The 18,477-nt window shown below is 44.6% G+C and overlaps 1 protein-coding gene and 1 non-coding gene across 5 annotated transcripts in view; both read right to left on the bottom strand.

The window, feature by feature from the left end:
- Positions 1-18,477, bottom strand: part of CAMK1D (calcium/calmodulin dependent protein kinase ID) — a 144,028-nt gene that overhangs the window by 38,507 nt on the left and 87,044 nt on the right. For all 4 annotated transcript variants that reach the window (XR_007497549.1, XR_007497548.1, XM_049777090.1 and 1 more), the window contains exon 3: positions 2,954-3,028. Coding sequence is in view for 2 of the 4 variants with exons in the window: in XM_049777090.1 (XP_049633047.1) it covers positions 2,954-3,028 (75 nt within the window). In the remaining 2 variants the exon portion in view is untranslated. The remainder of the gene's footprint in view (positions 1-2,953; positions 3,029-18,477) is intronic.
- LOC126015071 (U6 spliceosomal RNA) lies at positions 9,203-9,309 on the bottom strand. The gene has a single exon (XR_007497972.1). It is a non-coding gene; the product is annotated as a U6 spliceosomal RNA (small nuclear RNA).

The following is an 18,477-nucleotide window of genomic DNA, read 5'->3' as shown; positions in this document are numbered from 1 at the left end:
GAAGCAGAGCCAGGGCCAAGACACTGCTCAGAAGTAGAGGATTTGATTTGTTGGATTCAACCCCACCCAAAAATAAGTTGGGGTCTCAGAGCTGAGATTTTCCTAGCTCTAATCTTTTTTTTTTTTTTTTTTGGTTTTTGGTTTTTGGGTCACACCCGGCAGTGCTCAGGGGTTACTCCTGGCTCTACGCTCATAGCCACAAAATTTTTTAAGCTGTAGTTCTAGGGGCTGGAGTGGTAGCACAGCGGTAGGGCATTTGCCTTGCACGTGGCTGACCCAGGATGGATGTGGGTTCGATTCCTGGCATCCCATATAGTCCCCTGAGCCAGGAGCGATTTCTGTGCACAGAGCCAGGAGTAACCTGAATGACACTGAGTGTAGTCCCCGCTCCCCCTGCAAAGAACAAGAAAAAAAAAAACAGCAGTTCTAAAAACAAATTGAAGCAAGTGAATGCCTATGGCTTTGGGTTCAAGTATCTGCACATTTATTGTGCATCAGCAATAGCAAGTACACAGTGACCCACACCGCTAAAAGACTGGAAGCACATGCCAGCCCCAAACATGTCACTCGTACCAAAAGTCCTTCAGAAACAGTGAATTCCATCAGGCAATGTGCCAGCTTCTGAGGTTTGGACACAGGAGACGAGACTTGGAAAAGACAGTTCAGGTCTAAGAAGGTTCAGTCAATCAACGTGCTATCTTCTCTGAGTCCAGACCCTGTTGTCTGCTGGCTCTTGGCATATCTCTAGACTGTGTCTACAAAGGTATCAAAACTTCAAGCTCTGCTACTTTTTATGGCCCATACAGATTAATTTTTCTCCTATTCATTAAAACCACTCAGATTTAATCCTTAGAACCAACAAAGACACCAAGAGGAAAGAAAAGGTCAGGAGAGGGGGGAGACTTGCCCTCGATAGTAGTGACTTTGGAGGAGAGGGTTTTACTTGTCACCAGCAATATTCTGAGCTTCTCACTGGGCTCTGAGTACCTCATGGGAAGGGATTCTGAGGTTCTCAGAAGAGCAGCCTATGTACTGAACACAGTCAAATGAGTAGACCGGAAGCGGAAGTAAGGAAAATTCTACATATCTTCCTAGTTGTTTCCTGGGGAAACAATTGGAAGTAGAAATGCTTCTACTAGAGACTCTATTCACTGGGGGTCAAGGTAGTGCCAGATGGTGGCGAATAACATGGACGCAGGCAGATCCAGCTTGCATGGGTAAGAGTCCCCTAGGGCCTGCAAGACTCAAAGCTTCCTGGGTGCTGACTTAGGGCAGGCTCACAACTTCTTGGGTCTTGTCTTGGGGGTCATCTTCAAATATGCAGTTGAGCATGAAAGTCTCCCCCTTGATTATCAGAGACAGAAACAGCCCCACAGTGGCCACTGTCATGCCCACCCCTGGCCCTTCCTAGTAGAATCACACTCTGAGGCTTGAGAGGTGCCAGTGCATGTAAGTGGGCTCCCCCACCTTTGGAACAGGCATAGAATTTCCCTTCTTAACTTGACTGTCCCGGGAATGGCTTGAGGAGTGTCCCACTGACATTTGAATTCTTTCTTTGGCTGAGTCAAAGAACCTGGTTTGGAGGAGCAAGGGGTCAACCACCCCAGTCCTGATGAGATTTCCTGTGCCAGGAGATTTGACCAATCTCATGGCAACAGTAATACACAGAATTCTAGGCCTGTTAGTCCACATGTGACAGGCATATGACACAGAATCTTCATCTGTGTGCTTCCAGTTTGGCCACTTCCATGGTGTTAATAGGAGTTGGGTAGGGTAAGGGACATGCCTGGTTTGTTTAGGCTCTGGTTTTGATCCCTGACACTGCAGACGTTAAAGATAAAAAATTTACACAAACTTTTTATGTCACTTATGAAAATACTCTGAAAGATAGCAGATGAGTTGCTGAATGCATGAGATTTTATTGATGCATTAAACTTGCCTCCTAATGGGACATGAGTTAATGTGTTGTCTCAGCGTCCACCAGGAGAAAGAGATTAGATGGTTAATGCATAGCTCACCTAACCCTCAATTCTTCTTTATGACTCTCGCACTCCAAAGTTGGAAAACCACTGATAACAGAACTAAAGTAAATATTTTGCCCTTCAACAACAACAACAACAATAATAATAATAAATAAACAACCTTTACAATCAACCCTTTGGTGTTCTAGAAGGATTCCCACAGGGTCAGGGAAAACATGCAATTGCCCTAGTTTCCGTCACTTAGCGCTGGCCCAATGAATTCTGGGATACTCCAGGGAATGACAGACATCACTTAGAGTTAAGCACTTGTGTGACTGGGGAGGGTCATTTCATCTGATGCTAAAAAATAAATGATACCAAGGTCTGGGTATTACATATATATTCCACTTTGCTTCTCCCCACTCTGATTCTCCAGAGATGCTCAAATGGGAGTGAGATAAGGTCACATCAACCCCACTGACACGCCTCTCATGTGTGTCTGGCTGGGATTCTCACTCAGTCACGTGTGCTCTGATCTGCTAGCAGAGACAGAACCGAGGCCACATCTCTATTAGCACCATCCCCAGCATCTCCAAAAAGGAAGTCAAGGGGGACAGTGTCTTTCAGAGCCCAAAGCATTGAGTCCTTCCCAACAGGTCCACTGGTATGTTTTTAGAAAGCAACATTTGGACAGTAGAGCAAAAGACAACCAAGATGAGGTAACTCTAAATAGCAGCACCGTGCTCCATGGTGAAGGTTCTAGAATGTGCATCTAGCCCAGCAGCTCAGGCCAGACCAAGGGCCGCATGCAAAACTCATGTCTCTTAGAAGGACACAGACCCTAAGTGGTACAAGGCTTCCACATTTGCCTGCCTGATGAGACCCCCTTGGGTCCCTTCTGCACTGAGCTTTCATTCTTTCACCCTCTAGCCATCTGGGCATTGGGGTTCACAAAGCCCAGTCCCCCGACACCCGGGAAATAAGGTACTTACAGCTGCATTACCAGGTACAGGTGATTCGGGCTTTCATAGATGTCTTCCAGGGCCACGATATTCTCATGCTTAATTCTGAAAGAAAAGCAAGACACAGATCTGAAACTGGGAGGCAGGCCCAAGGGGATGGGAGAGATAGTAAAAAGTCCTTGAGGATGGGAGCTGGAGTGATAACACAGTGAAGGGGTGTTTGCCTTGCATGCGACTGACTCAGAGCAGACCTGGCTTTGATACCTGGAGTCCCCTATGGTCCCCTGAGCCTGCCAGGAGCAATTTCTGAGTGCAGAGCCAGGAATGGTTCCTGAGTGCCACCTGGTGTGGCCCCAGAAACAAACAAACAAACAAACAAAAAAATTCCTTGAGGCATTGTTTTTCTGGGTCACACCCAGCAGTACTCAGGGGTTACTCCTCATAGGCTTGGGGGACCATATGAGATGCTGGGGATTGAACTGGAGTCCATCAGGGATTGGCCATGTACAAGGCAAATGCCCTACTGCTGTGCTATTGCTCTGGCCCACTTGAGGCATTGTTAAAGCTCAGTGTGGTGTCAAGAACGCTCACTGAAAAGTTGCCCCATGCACAAAGGCGTGACGTCCCTCTGTGGGCTCTGGGTCTATTGCCAATAGGATTCTAACTGACCTCTGCCCCCAAGAACACAGGACACCCCTCAGGGGAAGAGAAGCTACAGCAGGAGCAAAAGGTTGTGGTCAAAGTGAAAGAAGAACACCCAAGTTCCCAGTTCTTTCCCTTGGGAACACCTGCAGTGGACCCTTGTATACAGCAGAAAGGCCCTGTTTAGGTGGTTTGGGAAAACTATGAAACCGACCAAGCCAAGGCAAGCAGGGGGCACCCCTAACTTGGGATCTGCCCACACCTCAACCTCGGCCTGTGTTCTAGCTCTGTCCCTTCCCAGTTCTTGTGAATAAGCTTCTTTCTGAGCACCTCTCTCTCTCTCTCTCTCTCTCTCTCTCTCATATTCCTATTTCGCTAAATATTACCTCCTCTTGAAATGCTTCTCTGCAAGGGTAAACCCAGGAGTCAAAGGAATTTTCTTTCCATTTCCAGCAGAGAATCTTCCAATCCAGCTTGAGTCCAAAGCTTTCCCCAAACTTGGTCTCTGGGGCAGTTCCTGAGTGGGGAAGGTCAAGTGGACCTTAGAGCACTTTGAGGGCTGCCCAGTGGGGTTAGATGAACACTCAGAGCCAGGCCACCCCGATGCTCCAGGTGGACTTTACTGTCCTGACTCCTCCCTAAACACATCTCCATGTAGATAAATGGTGAAGCAAGAAGGCAGAAGATTTGGGGGCTTCGACCTCCCTGCTCCCCACTGCGCCCATCAGCAACATTTGGGGAACCCATGAGATCTGATTGTTGGGAAAAGTCACACAAGCACCTGCCATGTAGGATCTGATAAAAGCCACAGGGTGTGAACACTAGAATACAGGTGTGCTTTGAGCAAATGGTTCTCAGAAAGAATGGAACTCAGAACCTAACACCGAGTGTAGACAATTCTTAGACAATGCAAACTTGGAACCCAACATCAAAAAGTGTAGATGGTTCTCAGATGGAATGAAATTCAGAATCTGACACGGAGAGTGAAGATGGTTCCCAGACAGAATGAGAACTCCGAACACAACGTTGAAGAGTGTAGACAATTCTCAAACAATATACAAACTCTGAACCTAACACTGAGAGTCTGTAGATAGTTCTTAGATGGAATGTAAACTCTGAACCCAACACTGAGAGTGTAGACTATTCTAAGACAGAATGCAAACTCTGAACCCAGCATTGAAGAGTGTAAAGTCTTGTGCCCAAACCTTGTTCAGACTCTTTTCCTTACACTTCTCTTGGTTCCCTGTTACTCCTCATTCCTAAGATTCTAGGGCTTAACCAGATCCAATAAAGGTGAGAGTGAGCACTGCTGAGTCACTATAATCCCAACCTGACTGAGTATTTCATGGGATCACTAGACGGGGTTAAAGCAGTTCAAATTTCACTGTGTGAAGGACCCAACTCAAATGATGGAGTCCTAGACTGAATGTGATGGCTCTTTCACAGGTCGCAGGATGTTTCAACTGGCCAGATTGTTCCTGCCTGCAAACTCCTTCCTCTAATGGGCCAGAAGCTTCAAGCTCCAGGTTTGTGCTCATGATTTCAGAGTATACAAAGTAATCGCAGACTAGCCCATTCATGGTGGAGCCCAGAGCATGGCTGCCAAAGACTATGGGGTGCTCCTGGGATAGACCAATTCTCTGATAGGATATGAGTCCCCTAGTTGGGGCCCAGGGGTCATTCTAACATGCTCTGTGTGTGCCAGGGCTGGAGAAAATTCTGCCCAAGATCCAGACCCAGGATCAAGGCCCAGGTTTGATTCATGGGTTGGGGAAGGCCCGAGAATCGGCAACTCTGATATATTCCTGAGATGGGAGCAGTCAGCAATACTCATTCACTTTAGAACCGAGGAAGAAGAATACAAACAAATCCCGGCCACAGGCTTCAAACTCCCCACTGAGAGGAGCTTCTGAGATTTCATATTCACACAACATTTCAGGGCTGGAGTATTGCACGGCAGGGAGGGCACTTGCCTGGCACACAGGCAACCCAACCTCAATCTTCAGCATCCCATATGCCCCCCCCCAAATAACACCAGTACTGATCGCCAAATACGGAGCCAGGAGTTACCCCTGAACATCACTGAGTGTGACCCAAAAACCACAAAACCAAACAAAAAAAGAGAGAAGAATTATTTCATTCCTCTATGAGCTAATACCAATGGTTCTTGATGGAAACAACTGTGAAACCACTTAGAACCAAGAAATATTTACCAGAGTCTTGGGGATCCTTGGGAAGCAGGGAACTATCTCTAGCACATCCTGTCCACCCCCACCCCTTACCCTTAATATAGTATTGATCACCTTAATCAATATTTGCTGGCTAACTGAATGAATTCATGAATGATCAGTGCTGTTCCAAACGATACAAACAACATGGAGGCTAACTTCCTAAATGCAAGTCTTCCTTCCCCCCCAAAAGAAGTCTACAGATCAGAGTCTGAAATACCCTTGGAGTGGATAGGGGAGGCAATTACCAAGCATAGCTTTTATTAGTGAATGCCAGACTGTGCACACAGATTGTTTCTTTCAGAGAAGTCCCTTTAGAAGTTAAGTAAGACTTAGACAAGGATAGGGCTCCATGTGGTTGCCATTATAAGATGAGCTTAATAGAGTGCTAGAAAGGGCAGGGCACCCATTATGTCTAATGCTGGCAAAGTAACAAATCTTTGTTAGCATGACTATATTCCTATACACTACCCAATACTGTTTATCTGAAACTCAAAGGTCAACCATGTGCTCCATTTTCACGTGCTAACTTTGGCCACCCTGTTACGTAAATCACAGCCCTTGAGTCTTTCAATGGGGCTTAGTGATCTGACCCCACAGTCGTAACACCAATGGGATCTTTGGCCAACAGAGCTGTTTAACCCTGGAGTAGAGCCATCAACACTGATTCAAATATATACAAAGAGTCAGCACTGTGCAAAGCACTTTCCCAGCCAAGAGAGGAGACTAATAAATTAAGAATATAATCTCTTCTTTGGCTGTAAGGGATAGAACAATGAAATGTAGCCTGCTATGAATTACAGGAGTTCTTGCTGTGGCGGAATTGAAACATTTACTGGCTATTCCTCATCCCTAATGAATCAAGTGATGGTCAGTGGTCAACTTCCTGCTATGTGTCTGGGAGAAAACATAGAAAAAAAACCAAGAGAACCTTCAAAAGACTTAAGCAAGGGTCAGACAGAGAACCCAGGGTCAGAGGCAAATGCTGTGTGTGTGTGTGTGTGTGTGTGTGTATGTGTGTGTGTATGAGTGCATGCGCACACATGCACAAATGTACAGGAGTTCAGTCTCTAGAACCACCATGTGGTCCTTGTAGACCTCAGGAGACACCTGGTGACCCTTGCACTTGCCTGGCCTCCTGCATACTCACACCAAACATTGAATTGTTTGACCAGGTTGACCCAGTATCACCCGGAAAAGCCCTGGGAACTGCTCCCCCACACCTCACCCAGTAGTTCATGAGGAGGTCGCACCTTTCTTAAGAAAAAAAAGTGAGGGCCAGAGAGATAGCACGGATGTAAGGTGTTTGCCTTGCATGCAGAAGGATGGTGGTTCAAATCCCGGCATCCTGTATGGTCTCCCAAGCCTGCCGGGGGCGATTTCTGAGTGTAGAGCCAGGAGTAGCCCCTGAGCACTGCCAGGTGTGACCCAAAAAGAACAACAACAACAACAAAAAAGTCAATCAAGAACATGAAGAGTCATGAAACAATTTTTTCTTTTTTTTTCGGTTTTTGGGTCACACGTGGTGATGCTCAGGGGTTACTCCTGGCTATGCTCTCAGAAATCGCTCCTGGCTTGGAGGACCATATGGGATGCCAGAGGTTCGAAACGCAGTCCGTCCCAGCGCAAGGCAGATACCTTACCGCTTGTGCCACCGCTTCGGCTCTCATGAAACAATTTGACTAAAGTATAAACTCTATATAAATGCAGTCATTCTGTGAAAGGCAGGTCTTATTTGGGTTGGAATTAGAGCAAAGTTTTCAAAGAAACAGTGCATGAAGGCAGAACAGAAGAGGCTCCTGGCTGAAGAATTTGAAAACTTTCATAAACCCTGGAAGTGCCTCTTCCTGACATCTTTTTTTTTTTTTTTTTGGGTCACACCCGGTAGTATTCAGGGATTACTCCTGGCTCTATGCTCAGAAATCGCTCCCGGAGGACTCGGGGGACCATATGGGATGCTGGGATTCGATCCACGGTCCTTCTGCATGCAAGGCAAACACCCTACCTGCATGCTATCTCTTTGACCCCCACGACATCTTCTAAGAGTTGATAAAAACCAGTTTAGCTTGTCAGGGCACAAGAAATCCTCTGGCCTCCCCCTCCAGCTCTCAGTTCCTTTGTACACAAAACTATAGAGAGTCCTTCAGATCCTGAGGGATCTGGGCTAGCCCTGGGCCAGATATGTTACAACAGGCATCCTCACTGTTGTGACACCTTTAGACTTCCCCCCATGGCATGAGACCCCCAGCCTGGTAGACACCTTACACAGGTGGAAACTCATAAGCAGTGGCTTCTGAGAGTTTCAAGGACAGGTCTCTGCCCCACCACCACCACCCTTCAGAGATCTCAGGGCAGACTGTCTTCTGCTTCATCTTCTTCAACTGTTGATCAATCCTTCGACAATCTGGTTTCGATTCCACCCACGTACTGTTACTCGTACTTGTCCAGATGATGGCATTCTGAAGTGACAGGAAAGGCCTGGTGTCAAATACATCATTGGGAACAGAGTATCCCTCCAAAATCATCATAGTCAGCCATTGCGTTGATGGTCACGATGCTTATGCAAATAAAGTTGCCATTAGGTTCATTGTTGGTTTTGGTTTTGGGGCCACCTTTGACTGTACTCAGGGATGACTACTGACTCTGTGCTCAGGGATCACACTTAGCTGGGCTGGGAGATTGAATTCAGTTCAGCCATGTAAGACAAGCACCTAACCCACTATGCTATTTCTCTAGCCCCAACGTTAGGTCCATTTATACAAAGCAACTACACAACAATTGACATTATAAAACAAATTTTTTTTAATTTAAAAGAATGCTTTTAATTTAATAAATATTTAATAACTACTTCTTGAATTTTTCTTAAACATTACAACTAAAAAATACATATTGTTGCTTCCTTCTAAAATCTCATATGACCAAGACATTTTTTTCTTAAAATACTCAAGCCATTCCAACAGAAAAGGGAAATATATAGATAAGCACACACAATAAAGTCTGAGGTATTTCTATTTGCTGAATTATGGAATAAAAGATGATTTAATGACCATAAGTTCCTCTTTCTCAAGCTCTCTTTCCAAACTTCTAAAGATGAAGCAATTTATAAAATATAGTACAGTGTGGGGGAGGAATGGTTTAGTGAGGAGGGTGCTTACTTGCACACGACCCCATCCAGATCTGATCCCCAGCATCCTATATGGTTCCCTCGTGTGTGGAAACTGATTCCTGAGTATAGAAACAGGAGTAAATACTGAGCACCACTGGATGTGGCCCAGAAACAACAAAAAAATGAAATTTAAATTTTCCAAAGCAGTATTTGCATATAGTAGGAAACATGATATATCATTGATATCTTAGATATAAAGAACATATTTCACTATAGCAAATACTTTATAATTCTTTTTTTTTTTTAAATATGGAACGCTTCACGAATTTGCGTGTCATCCTTGCGCAGGGGCCATGCTAATCTTCTCTGTATCGTTCCGATTTTAGTATATGTGCTGCCGAAGCGAGCACAGACTTTATAATTCTTTTTTTTTAATATAATTTTTATTTTGATCATAGTGTCTTACATATTGTTGACAATAACATTTTAGGTACATATTTACATAAAATGAGGGGGGATTCCCATCCCCAAATTGCCCTCCCTACCCCTCCGTTTTTGTCCTACCTCCCATTTCCTCTTCCCTCACCCCCAGGGCGGCTAGAATATGTGGTCCCCTCTGTATCCAACCCACTACATAGTAGTCTTGCACCTGTTTGGTCTTGATGCCTCCCTTATCTCCCCCTCTAACTGTAGGCAGGACTAGCTAGTTCAAGTTGCGTGGTTTTGCCTGAAAAGGAGGAGATAAATAAACTGGGGTAAGAGTCTAATACTCCCAAAATGGGTGGAATCCTTCTAGAGGCTCTCATCATCGATTTGGGAGATGAAGGAGAGAAAGAAGGTGAAACACTCCACCAGTACCAAAAAAAGTGTCAATTATCCAGTGAGGACTCCAGCTATAACGATAAGCACCTCAAAAAACAGACGAAAAACAAAGCAAAACAAACAAACAAACAAAAAACAAAACAAAAACAAACAAACAAACCAAAAACACGCCATGGTCTTGAAATAAGAAAATTTAAGTCCCTCAGGGACGGGTTTTTTTTTGTTTGTTTTTTTTTTGTTTTGTTTTTTTACTATTTTGTGTACCACCATCTCTCAAAGGCAAGAGCATGAACAGTATTGCATGTTTAAACACATATTTGGTGAATGAATAAACAAATGCATGAATAAATCCAAGAATATTAAACTCGGGGTTCATCAAATGAATAGCTTGTTTTAAACTTTAACTTCTGCCCAGCCTAAGATCAAGCACTTATCTGATGTACTTGGGATATACATCATAGTATAAAGAGGATATACAAGAGCTCATCAAAGGTCAGAGGTGTCTGTATACAATTATAAGGTCTAGCACCAAGGTGTTTCATTTCATAAGGAACAATATAACATCAATGCCTGAGAGCAGAGAGATCTGATCCTGAAACTAAGTGGATTCAATCCTGTGACCAAGTGGATTCGATCCTGAAACCAAGTGTATTCAGAGACATGCTGAGAATATCCCTTCAGAGAAAATCAACGGGTGCAAGAGAGGCAGAGGAAGAGAGACTCACTGGTAGACACTAGTGTAGCACCCAGGGATTATAATTAGAAAGAGCCACTCACCAGCTCTGATCCACTAATGTCGCCAAAAGGAAGACTCAAGTGGACATAGTGGTTGGAACGTTGGCTACAAGCAAATGGAAACCAGGCGTCTATTAACTTTTAGAGCTTGTACAGCTAATTCCTTCCAGGATGCTGTTTTTCCCTTCCTAAAATGTGGAAAGGTCCAAATGCTACCTCTGACATGTGGAATGTTTACTTCCCCAACTATAAACCTTTCTAATATGTACCTAATTCAAAAGACTAATGTCACTAAAAGCAACTTGAGATAATTAGAAGAATCCCACTTCATTTCACTTAGCTTTTACTAGGGACAAAGCAAACATTGGTTGATATATCAAGCATAGAGCTTTATCCAAGGGCTAATTTGCTGGTACCTGCATATGGCCCAATCGAGGACAGAAGAGGAGGAGATAGAGAAGTAGATCTGGAATGGGGTAACAGCAGATGGGCACAGACTCTTGCAAACATAATAAGTGATGCAAGAAATGTTGGTAAGTGAGCCAAGCAAGAAAACCCCAGAAAGAGCCAGGGAAAAAATTTAAAATTGATTCATGCAAAAACAAATGTTTTTTGGAGCCAAATGCACAAGTAAGTCCTGTTCCAAAGCCCACAGACTGAAGGGAACACTAGGACCCAAAGGACAGGCATTCTACAAAACACATATGCTTCTGTGGAAGGATCGCTACAGCTTTCCTCCCTTGGGTCAAATTCTCCACAACTCATGGATATATCCAATTTTGAAATCCATGTAAAACAAGGAACACTCACTCACAAAACAAAAAAGAGAATAGAGATGTAGGTTCACCTTATTTTTCTTTTGCTCATCTTATCATGGCTCACTGATCTGGGGGAGGAAGAAAAGCTTTAAAATTGTGGCAGTTAATTAGAAAAATTATCAGGCCAAGGTAACAGACCCCCTTTCCTCTATGCTGTCATTCTTTGGAAATGTCACTTATCTATTCAGGCTAAAGGAGCTGGCAGACTGGAGAGGGGAAAATATAAAAACCAGAAGGGAAGGACAGAAGAGAAGGTAATTATGAGTGATCATAGCCTGTATCTCTGTTAAGGGCTCCAGGGAGGAAGTTACTCTGATGACCTGGAACTGCTTCCTCAGGTACTTCCAGTTACCTGTCCAACAAAGAAAGACCTCTCTCTGGCCTCCATAATGAACTGTCTATTGCCATCCACTATACTCATTCTATTCTATCCCCAAGTTAATATTTTGTGTGTGCAAAAATACAAAATAAAAATATATGGTTCTTTGTCTTGGTAAACTGCTTAATAAAAGCTGAAGAATATCTTTCCCTGTTTGCTTAGTTTGGAGAATGGAGTAGGGAGAGTAAATGAAACATTTCCTCTGCTTTCTCTTTTTTGTTTTTTTTTTTGATTGTTTGTTTTGGAGCCATAACTGACAGTGCTCAGAGCTTGCTCTTCAGGAGACCTACGAAATCAAACTCAGGTCTGTGTGCAAAGCAAATGCCCTGTCCTCTGTACTATCTCTTTTGCTCCTATTTCTGTGTTCTTGGGTCAGAGTTTCTCCCCATTATAAATAGTACAGGAAATAATGCTGAGAAAAATCAGGATATTGCCCACAGTCATAAGAGAAAAGTGATGGAACTGAAACATTTACCAGATGGTGTTAAAAAAAAAACACCACAATACCTTTCCTTTTTATAACTTAGCAGGTGCGTTCGCAGATGTACATCATCTCTATAAAATAAGCATGATTGCTCCTGTCTGAAGGGTGATTGCTCCTCATTTCATTGTACTCCCTCTCTGTCTCTGCTCTCACTTCCTACTCAATCCTTCTCTGCCTAACCTTCCTCCAGAGCCTTCACTCCACAGAAAGGATCAAACTTCTTCTCTGAACACCCACCAATGGTTCTCTGTGGTTCTGAACCAAGAGTCAATCAACACTGGGGTGATTTACCCCAGACTAGCCTCTCCATTTCCAGTCTTCTTCCACTGATAGCCCCAAACCAAACTCTCTGGGAGTTGGGCAGCCACCACCAGAGGTGCCTTCATCCCTCCTGAATCTTCCTACCAAGCTACTCTGCTGAGACTTGGTCTTTTCTTCCATGAGAACCCTTGATTAACATTTTTCTTTCTTCTTTTTGTTTTTTAATTTGTTTGTTTTGGGGCTATACCTGACAGTGGTCAAGAGTTAATTCCTGGCTCTGCACTCAGGAATCACTCCTGGAGGACTCAGGGGACCATAGTGGATGCTGGGGATTGAACCTGGGCCAGCTGTGTGAAGGCAAATGCCCTCTCTGCTGTGCTATCACTTTGATCCCTCATTCTTATTTTTTGCAGGACTGATATCCTCTCCTCCAGGCCACCCCACTTCTTTCACCTGTAATTGCAAATATTTATACTGTATTCCACATAATCTATTCACATGCATATGTGTATGTTTGAGTATGTTTACATTCCTTCCTGTGGACCCCCCCTCTCTTTCCGTCCTACCAGTCGGGCATCTGGTCTGTCTCCTGTCCCACAGGTGATTTTTTTTTTTACTTGTAGGTCCCTTGGAAGGTCTTGGGTTGAGAAATGGTTCCTAGCTGAGAAATGCTGTTCTGCAAAGACACATTTCTCAGAACCTGCATCTTCATCTAAACCATGGACTACAGAAAAGGTTTGGAGGGACCTTTATTCAGCTCTCCATAGCAGAAAAGTTACAGAAGAAAGTTAATTCTATCTAAACATGGAGTGTTTTTGGGAAACCAAGACTTGACCATCTCACCAAGAAAACCTGCTAGATTGTTGTGTGGTCAAACTTCTATGGGCGGCTTTATAAAGGTCTGTGATCCAAATCATTAATATCTGGTTCACCAAGAGAAATCCCAAAACGCCAGACAGAGAAGAATGCAGAATGAGTCGTCCAAAATGCTCAAGCAATCAGGAAATAAAGCTGAGTCTGAGTTTAACACACCAAACCATTAGTATTTTTTTAGACAGGCCACTTTGTGACTTCATTTCCTCCTTTGTTAAACAAGCTTGATAAAATATATCATCTCTAGACACACAGTTAAGCTTGAAATCACTGATGTGCAGTCAGCAGAGGGAGCCATAATCAATGGTAGACTGAGAAGTGGGTCCCTACATCAAAGTCTGCGAGACCATTTGGTGGTGGTTTGAAAGGATTAAGCACAGCATGTAATAGTCTCTTTGCGAAATGACTTGGGCTTTGAAATATTACAAATAATCGTCACAATCCTAAAATTCCCTGTGCTTGCTGACCATATTTTTGCTGAGGGCATCTCAGGCTTTCTGGGGATGTTGGCATATGCAGGGTGGTGTGGTGTGGCCAGCCTTTGGGTGTGGGAGGCAGGACAGGAGCCGGCCATGACAGTCTCTGTGGGACTATCGGTTGGTCACGGCACTGCCAACGAGTTGTTTCCTCATCTAGAAATGAACCAGTTGGACAGGATGTTCTCTGAGGTTCTTTCCAAGGCAAACAACAGATGAATCGAAAGTCATAATCAGGCAATGTGGACTGAGGTATATAAGAAGCCACAAGCCATAGTTGGTCCCAGCCAACTTGACCCTATGCCAAGACTCAGAGCATGTGAAAATGCTTCTTATAGGACAGAAGCATCTATGGCCACTCAGGCTTCAATAGACTTTTCTTCTGCCAGGTTAGCTTCAAGGTTGACCCGGAATAGAATACTAGAGCCTGGATGTCATTTCCATGGAAACAATTTTTCATTTCTCTCAGAGTCAATGCTACCAAAGAGAAATGCATGAGTGGTTTTATGAGCCCCTGTCTTTAGATATTCTGGACAGTTCCAGAAAGCCAGACTATCTTAAGTCTGAAGGTTTAAGTGAGGTCTACAACATTGGGCAAAGACAATTCCCCTACTGGCCTACAGTAATACTCAATGTGGGTGGTGGAAGAATGATGAATAATTCCATCTGGTCTTTCTAAACTCTTACATATTGAAGACACTGCGAAGTTAGAGGCCAGATTCAGGGCTAGAGTTCAGGAATAAAGTTTACTGCGGATTTTGATAGCCTGATTCCAAAAAATGAGCTGGTCTCACACTACCCTTCCCTTCAACTTCTGTTACCCTGTGAATATTACCAGTGGGTCTCTCTAGTGATCGTAGAATTACACTGGAGTGCTTGGAAATACACTGATTCTTGAGTAGATCCCTGGAGAACATGAGTTGATTGGTCATATTGGTCTGCGATGAGGGCTGGGTGTCAGAACTGTATTTTAAGCCTCCCTGGGGACGCAAATGCTAACTCTCAGAACCACTAGGTCAGGGGTGGCAAACAAGTTCGACACAAAGAGTCGAAATTTTAAACTGTGGGAGTCAGAGAGCCACACCACGCAGTGACCTACCAAAATAGACAAACACTCACACAAAAGCATCTAATTTTAACAATAATCTATTAAACACATATTGCATTTTGCCATTTTGAGTGAGGGTAAAAATCCTGCAGTGATGGTGAGGGTGTGCTGCATCCTCCACACTAAGAACTAACGGCCAGATGTGACCCAACATGTGTCACACGGGTCCCCCGCTCGCTGGCCCGTGCAGTTGTTTCCAAGGGATGGGAGACGGGAGGACACAGCCTGGGGTGGGACTACGTGCTCGGAGATCTCTCCTCAGAGGTCCCTCCTCAGAAGCAGCGGAACAAAATCTAAACTTGGCAAAGAGCCACAGTATACAAAATCATGATAAGAGGCAAAGAGCCCCATTTATTTTGGCTGAGAGCCACGTGTTCGCCACCCCAGCACTAGGTGCTGAGGAAAGATTTTTTCCACTGACACTTGGGTATTGATAATTCATACTTTCAGAATTCTTTTGAATTTGTCTTGGATAGATTCATTTGCTTCCTCATAGGTCTGAATAAAGACAGGATTTAGAATGTCCTGAAAACACATTAGTGCTTTTGGGGGGAAGAATCTGATCAATTTCAGCTGACCAACTACCACACTGGTTTCTAAAATTTCTAGGTAAGACCCCGAGACTTCAGCACCCATTAGGGTATCCTATCAGTCCCTTCATTAGATTCCTGTCATACACTGGCTGGAATGTTCAAAAACATCACTGGGGATGTTTGAAATGTCAGCAGGGACTCTGAGATCTTGAAGAAGATCAAGCCATTCTGGAATAGAACTGAAGTCTCCTAAATTTTCTTTGGCCTTGGTTTACCACTGGATTCCTCTGATCTCAAGCCCCTGATTCAAAAACAGGGGGCACACTGGAAGGAGAAAGATGGAGTAAAAAGAGGAGATGAGGGGGTAGTGGTCCCTGGACCCTGCTCCCATCTCCTATTGACTTGGAGCTGGAGAATGTATTTGTCGACTGATTTATCTGTGGTTTGGGGATCTCCCTCAGTGGTGCTTGAGGATACCCCCATCTCTGTGCTCAGGGGGTTGCTTCCAGGGGTGCTCAGGGGAACCATGTGGTGCTGGGGATGGAACCATGTGTTTGAACATTCTCTCTGACCAATGCATTCCTGGTATTTTCTAATGATGCACTAGCTTCTTACAATTCAGTTGGATTTTATGATTCATTTTTTTCTTTTCTTTTTTTTTTTTTCGAGCCACACCCATTTGATGCTCAGGGGTTACTCCTGGCTAAGCGCTCAGAAATTGCCCCTGGCTTGGTGGGGACCATATGGGACACTGGGGGATCGAACCCCGGTTGCGATCTTTCCTTGGCTAGCGCTTGCAAGGCAGACACCTTACCTCTAGTGCCACCTCGCCGGCCCCTCATTTTTTCTTGTTCAGACTCTTATTTTTGCTAATAACTGATGGCTTCTGTGTGGCAGAAGACTGGAAGACCGGACTAATGGCTTTTAACATCCTGTGCACAACAGGGATAGATTTTGTTATAAAGTCCCTATTTCTAAGAAGGGAACTACAGATATTTATTGTGGGGGACACTTGGTGATGCACAGGGGGTTGCTCCTGGCCGTGCACTTAGAAATTATTGCTGGTGATGATCAGGGACCATATGGGATGACAGAGATCATCCCGGTTGGCTACATGCAAGGGAAATGCCCTCCCTGTTGCACTATAGCTCTGGTCACAGAAACTACAGATATTAAGGGGGTTCAGAGACCTCTACAAGGTCAGTAAAGATCCCCTCCTTCATTCTACCCCACAGCTGGTTCATTCTGAAGCTCTTTTTTTTTATCTTGCAGCAACTGCCTTTGTAAGTAAGCGGGTATTTCTCCATATTTAAGACAAATTAATTTTTCCAGAAGAGAGAGGTCTGACTATTTTTGTGCCAGCGCAACAATATTAGTTCCATGACAAGATGTTTTCAGATTTCTCCCTTATCTGTAATTGTGATTTCAAAGGTTTCTTCTAAGTCAGAAAGAAGCTGTGAACTTTTATAACAAAGCATATTAAAAATTCTCACTGGCACCACAGGAAATTGCTCTCCTAATATACTTGGAAAACATATTTCAAGCAAACCAATTTTAAGAAGGCTTGGCTTCCAAATCATCTCTTGTCCAAACTTACAAGTTATCCTCCACTTCCAGATGAAATAATGAAGGTTATAAAAAAGTGCTTCTGCTCATCAAAACCTGTCAGTGAGGGGCTGGAGAACTATCACAACAGGAGGGTGTGGGTCACTCCAGAGGTTCCCCCAAACAGGGCTCACGTAGACACCAGGAGCATGGTTGGCTCCTCAGGAGACTGGCACTAGGGGATACAGAAGGAGGAATAGCAGCCAGCATGCCAGCAGGATCCTGCCTCACAGAGGAAGTGGTGCAAAATCTTCCAAGGGTGCCAGCAGGTGGAACATGGAGGGTGTGAAGGACCCACTGGGTAGGCAGTGCTGTACCCTGGGCAGGGTTGAAGGAGAAACTGAGGAAACTGGTGAGTTGTGGGTCAGAGGTGGTGGATGAGGGCTGCCTGGCACATGGTTGGCAGTGCCTGAGAGAGACAGAGACAGAAACTCCTTCAAAGTGTCTGTGTATATGTGTGTCTGTCTATTGATATGTGTGTATAGGTGTCTGTAATATGTGCATGTCTGGATTTATGTGTGTCTGCCTATGACTGTGTGTTTGTGTGTCTGATCTGTACATATATATGTGTGTGTGTGTATATGTCTGTGTCCCTATTCTCTATATTTATGTGTATATGTCTGAGTCCTTGTGTGTGTATCTTTTTCTGTGTGTCTATGTCTGTCTATGTGTTTGTCTATGTGTGTCTAAGTCCCTGTGTGTGTCTATGTGTGCGTGCCCTGGATGAATCCTCCCTAGCAGTTTGTTCTCTCTTGGATATTTTTTCTTCATATCTAGAAGACCCCAAAAGGAAACAAACAAACAAAAAAAAAAACAAAAACAAGAAAAGGGAATTTTTGTGTTGTGCTGTGGCAAATCCTCCTCTGGAGCAGGTGAGAAGATTCATTTGTACAGCAAATAGACAGGCCCCTAACTGTATGTCTCGGGGAAACTGTCACAGCTGGACACAGGCAGAGGGGCAGGAGCAGAGTGGGGCCCTGACCTTGATCACAGCACCAGAGAAGAAAGAAAAGAAAAGAGACAGCCAGAGGGGGAAGGCCCTAATGGTGGAGAGCTGAGGGCAGCAGAGGGCCAGTGGGCCTGGTTGTGAGACTTTAGAAAGTGAACAGATGGCTGGAAAGGACAAAGACCACAGAAAATGGCTCTGAGGGGAAGAACACACCTTCCTCCACCGCTTCACCACATGTGGGCATACGCTAGTGTGGACAGGGCCCCCTACAGTTCACAGTAGCCAGGACACAACCATATCAGGCCTGGGCCTGTGCCCATATGTTAGATACTCCTGTGGGGTCTACAGGACCGTGAGAGAGGCCCAGGCAGGTTTGGGGTGCAGAGAAGAGTTCCTGGGGGGAAATGCAGGTGGTGGCAAACAAGGGCAATGGGGGCTCATTCCCTGTGAAGAGACACATAGCCAGTTGCCTCTAGGGCCCACCTCTGAGGGTGGCAGAGAACCAGGCACCAACCACAGTGGGTGGGCTCAGTGG

Source organism: Suncus etruscus, chromosome 7, assembly GCF_024139225.1.
Source record: "Suncus etruscus isolate mSunEtr1 chromosome 7, mSunEtr1.pri.cur, whole genome shotgun sequence".
In the NCBI taxonomy this organism is placed as follows: domain Eukaryota; kingdom Metazoa; phylum Chordata; class Mammalia; order Eulipotyphla; family Soricidae; genus Suncus; species Suncus etruscus.
This window is presented reverse-complemented; position numbering and strand designations above follow the sequence as displayed.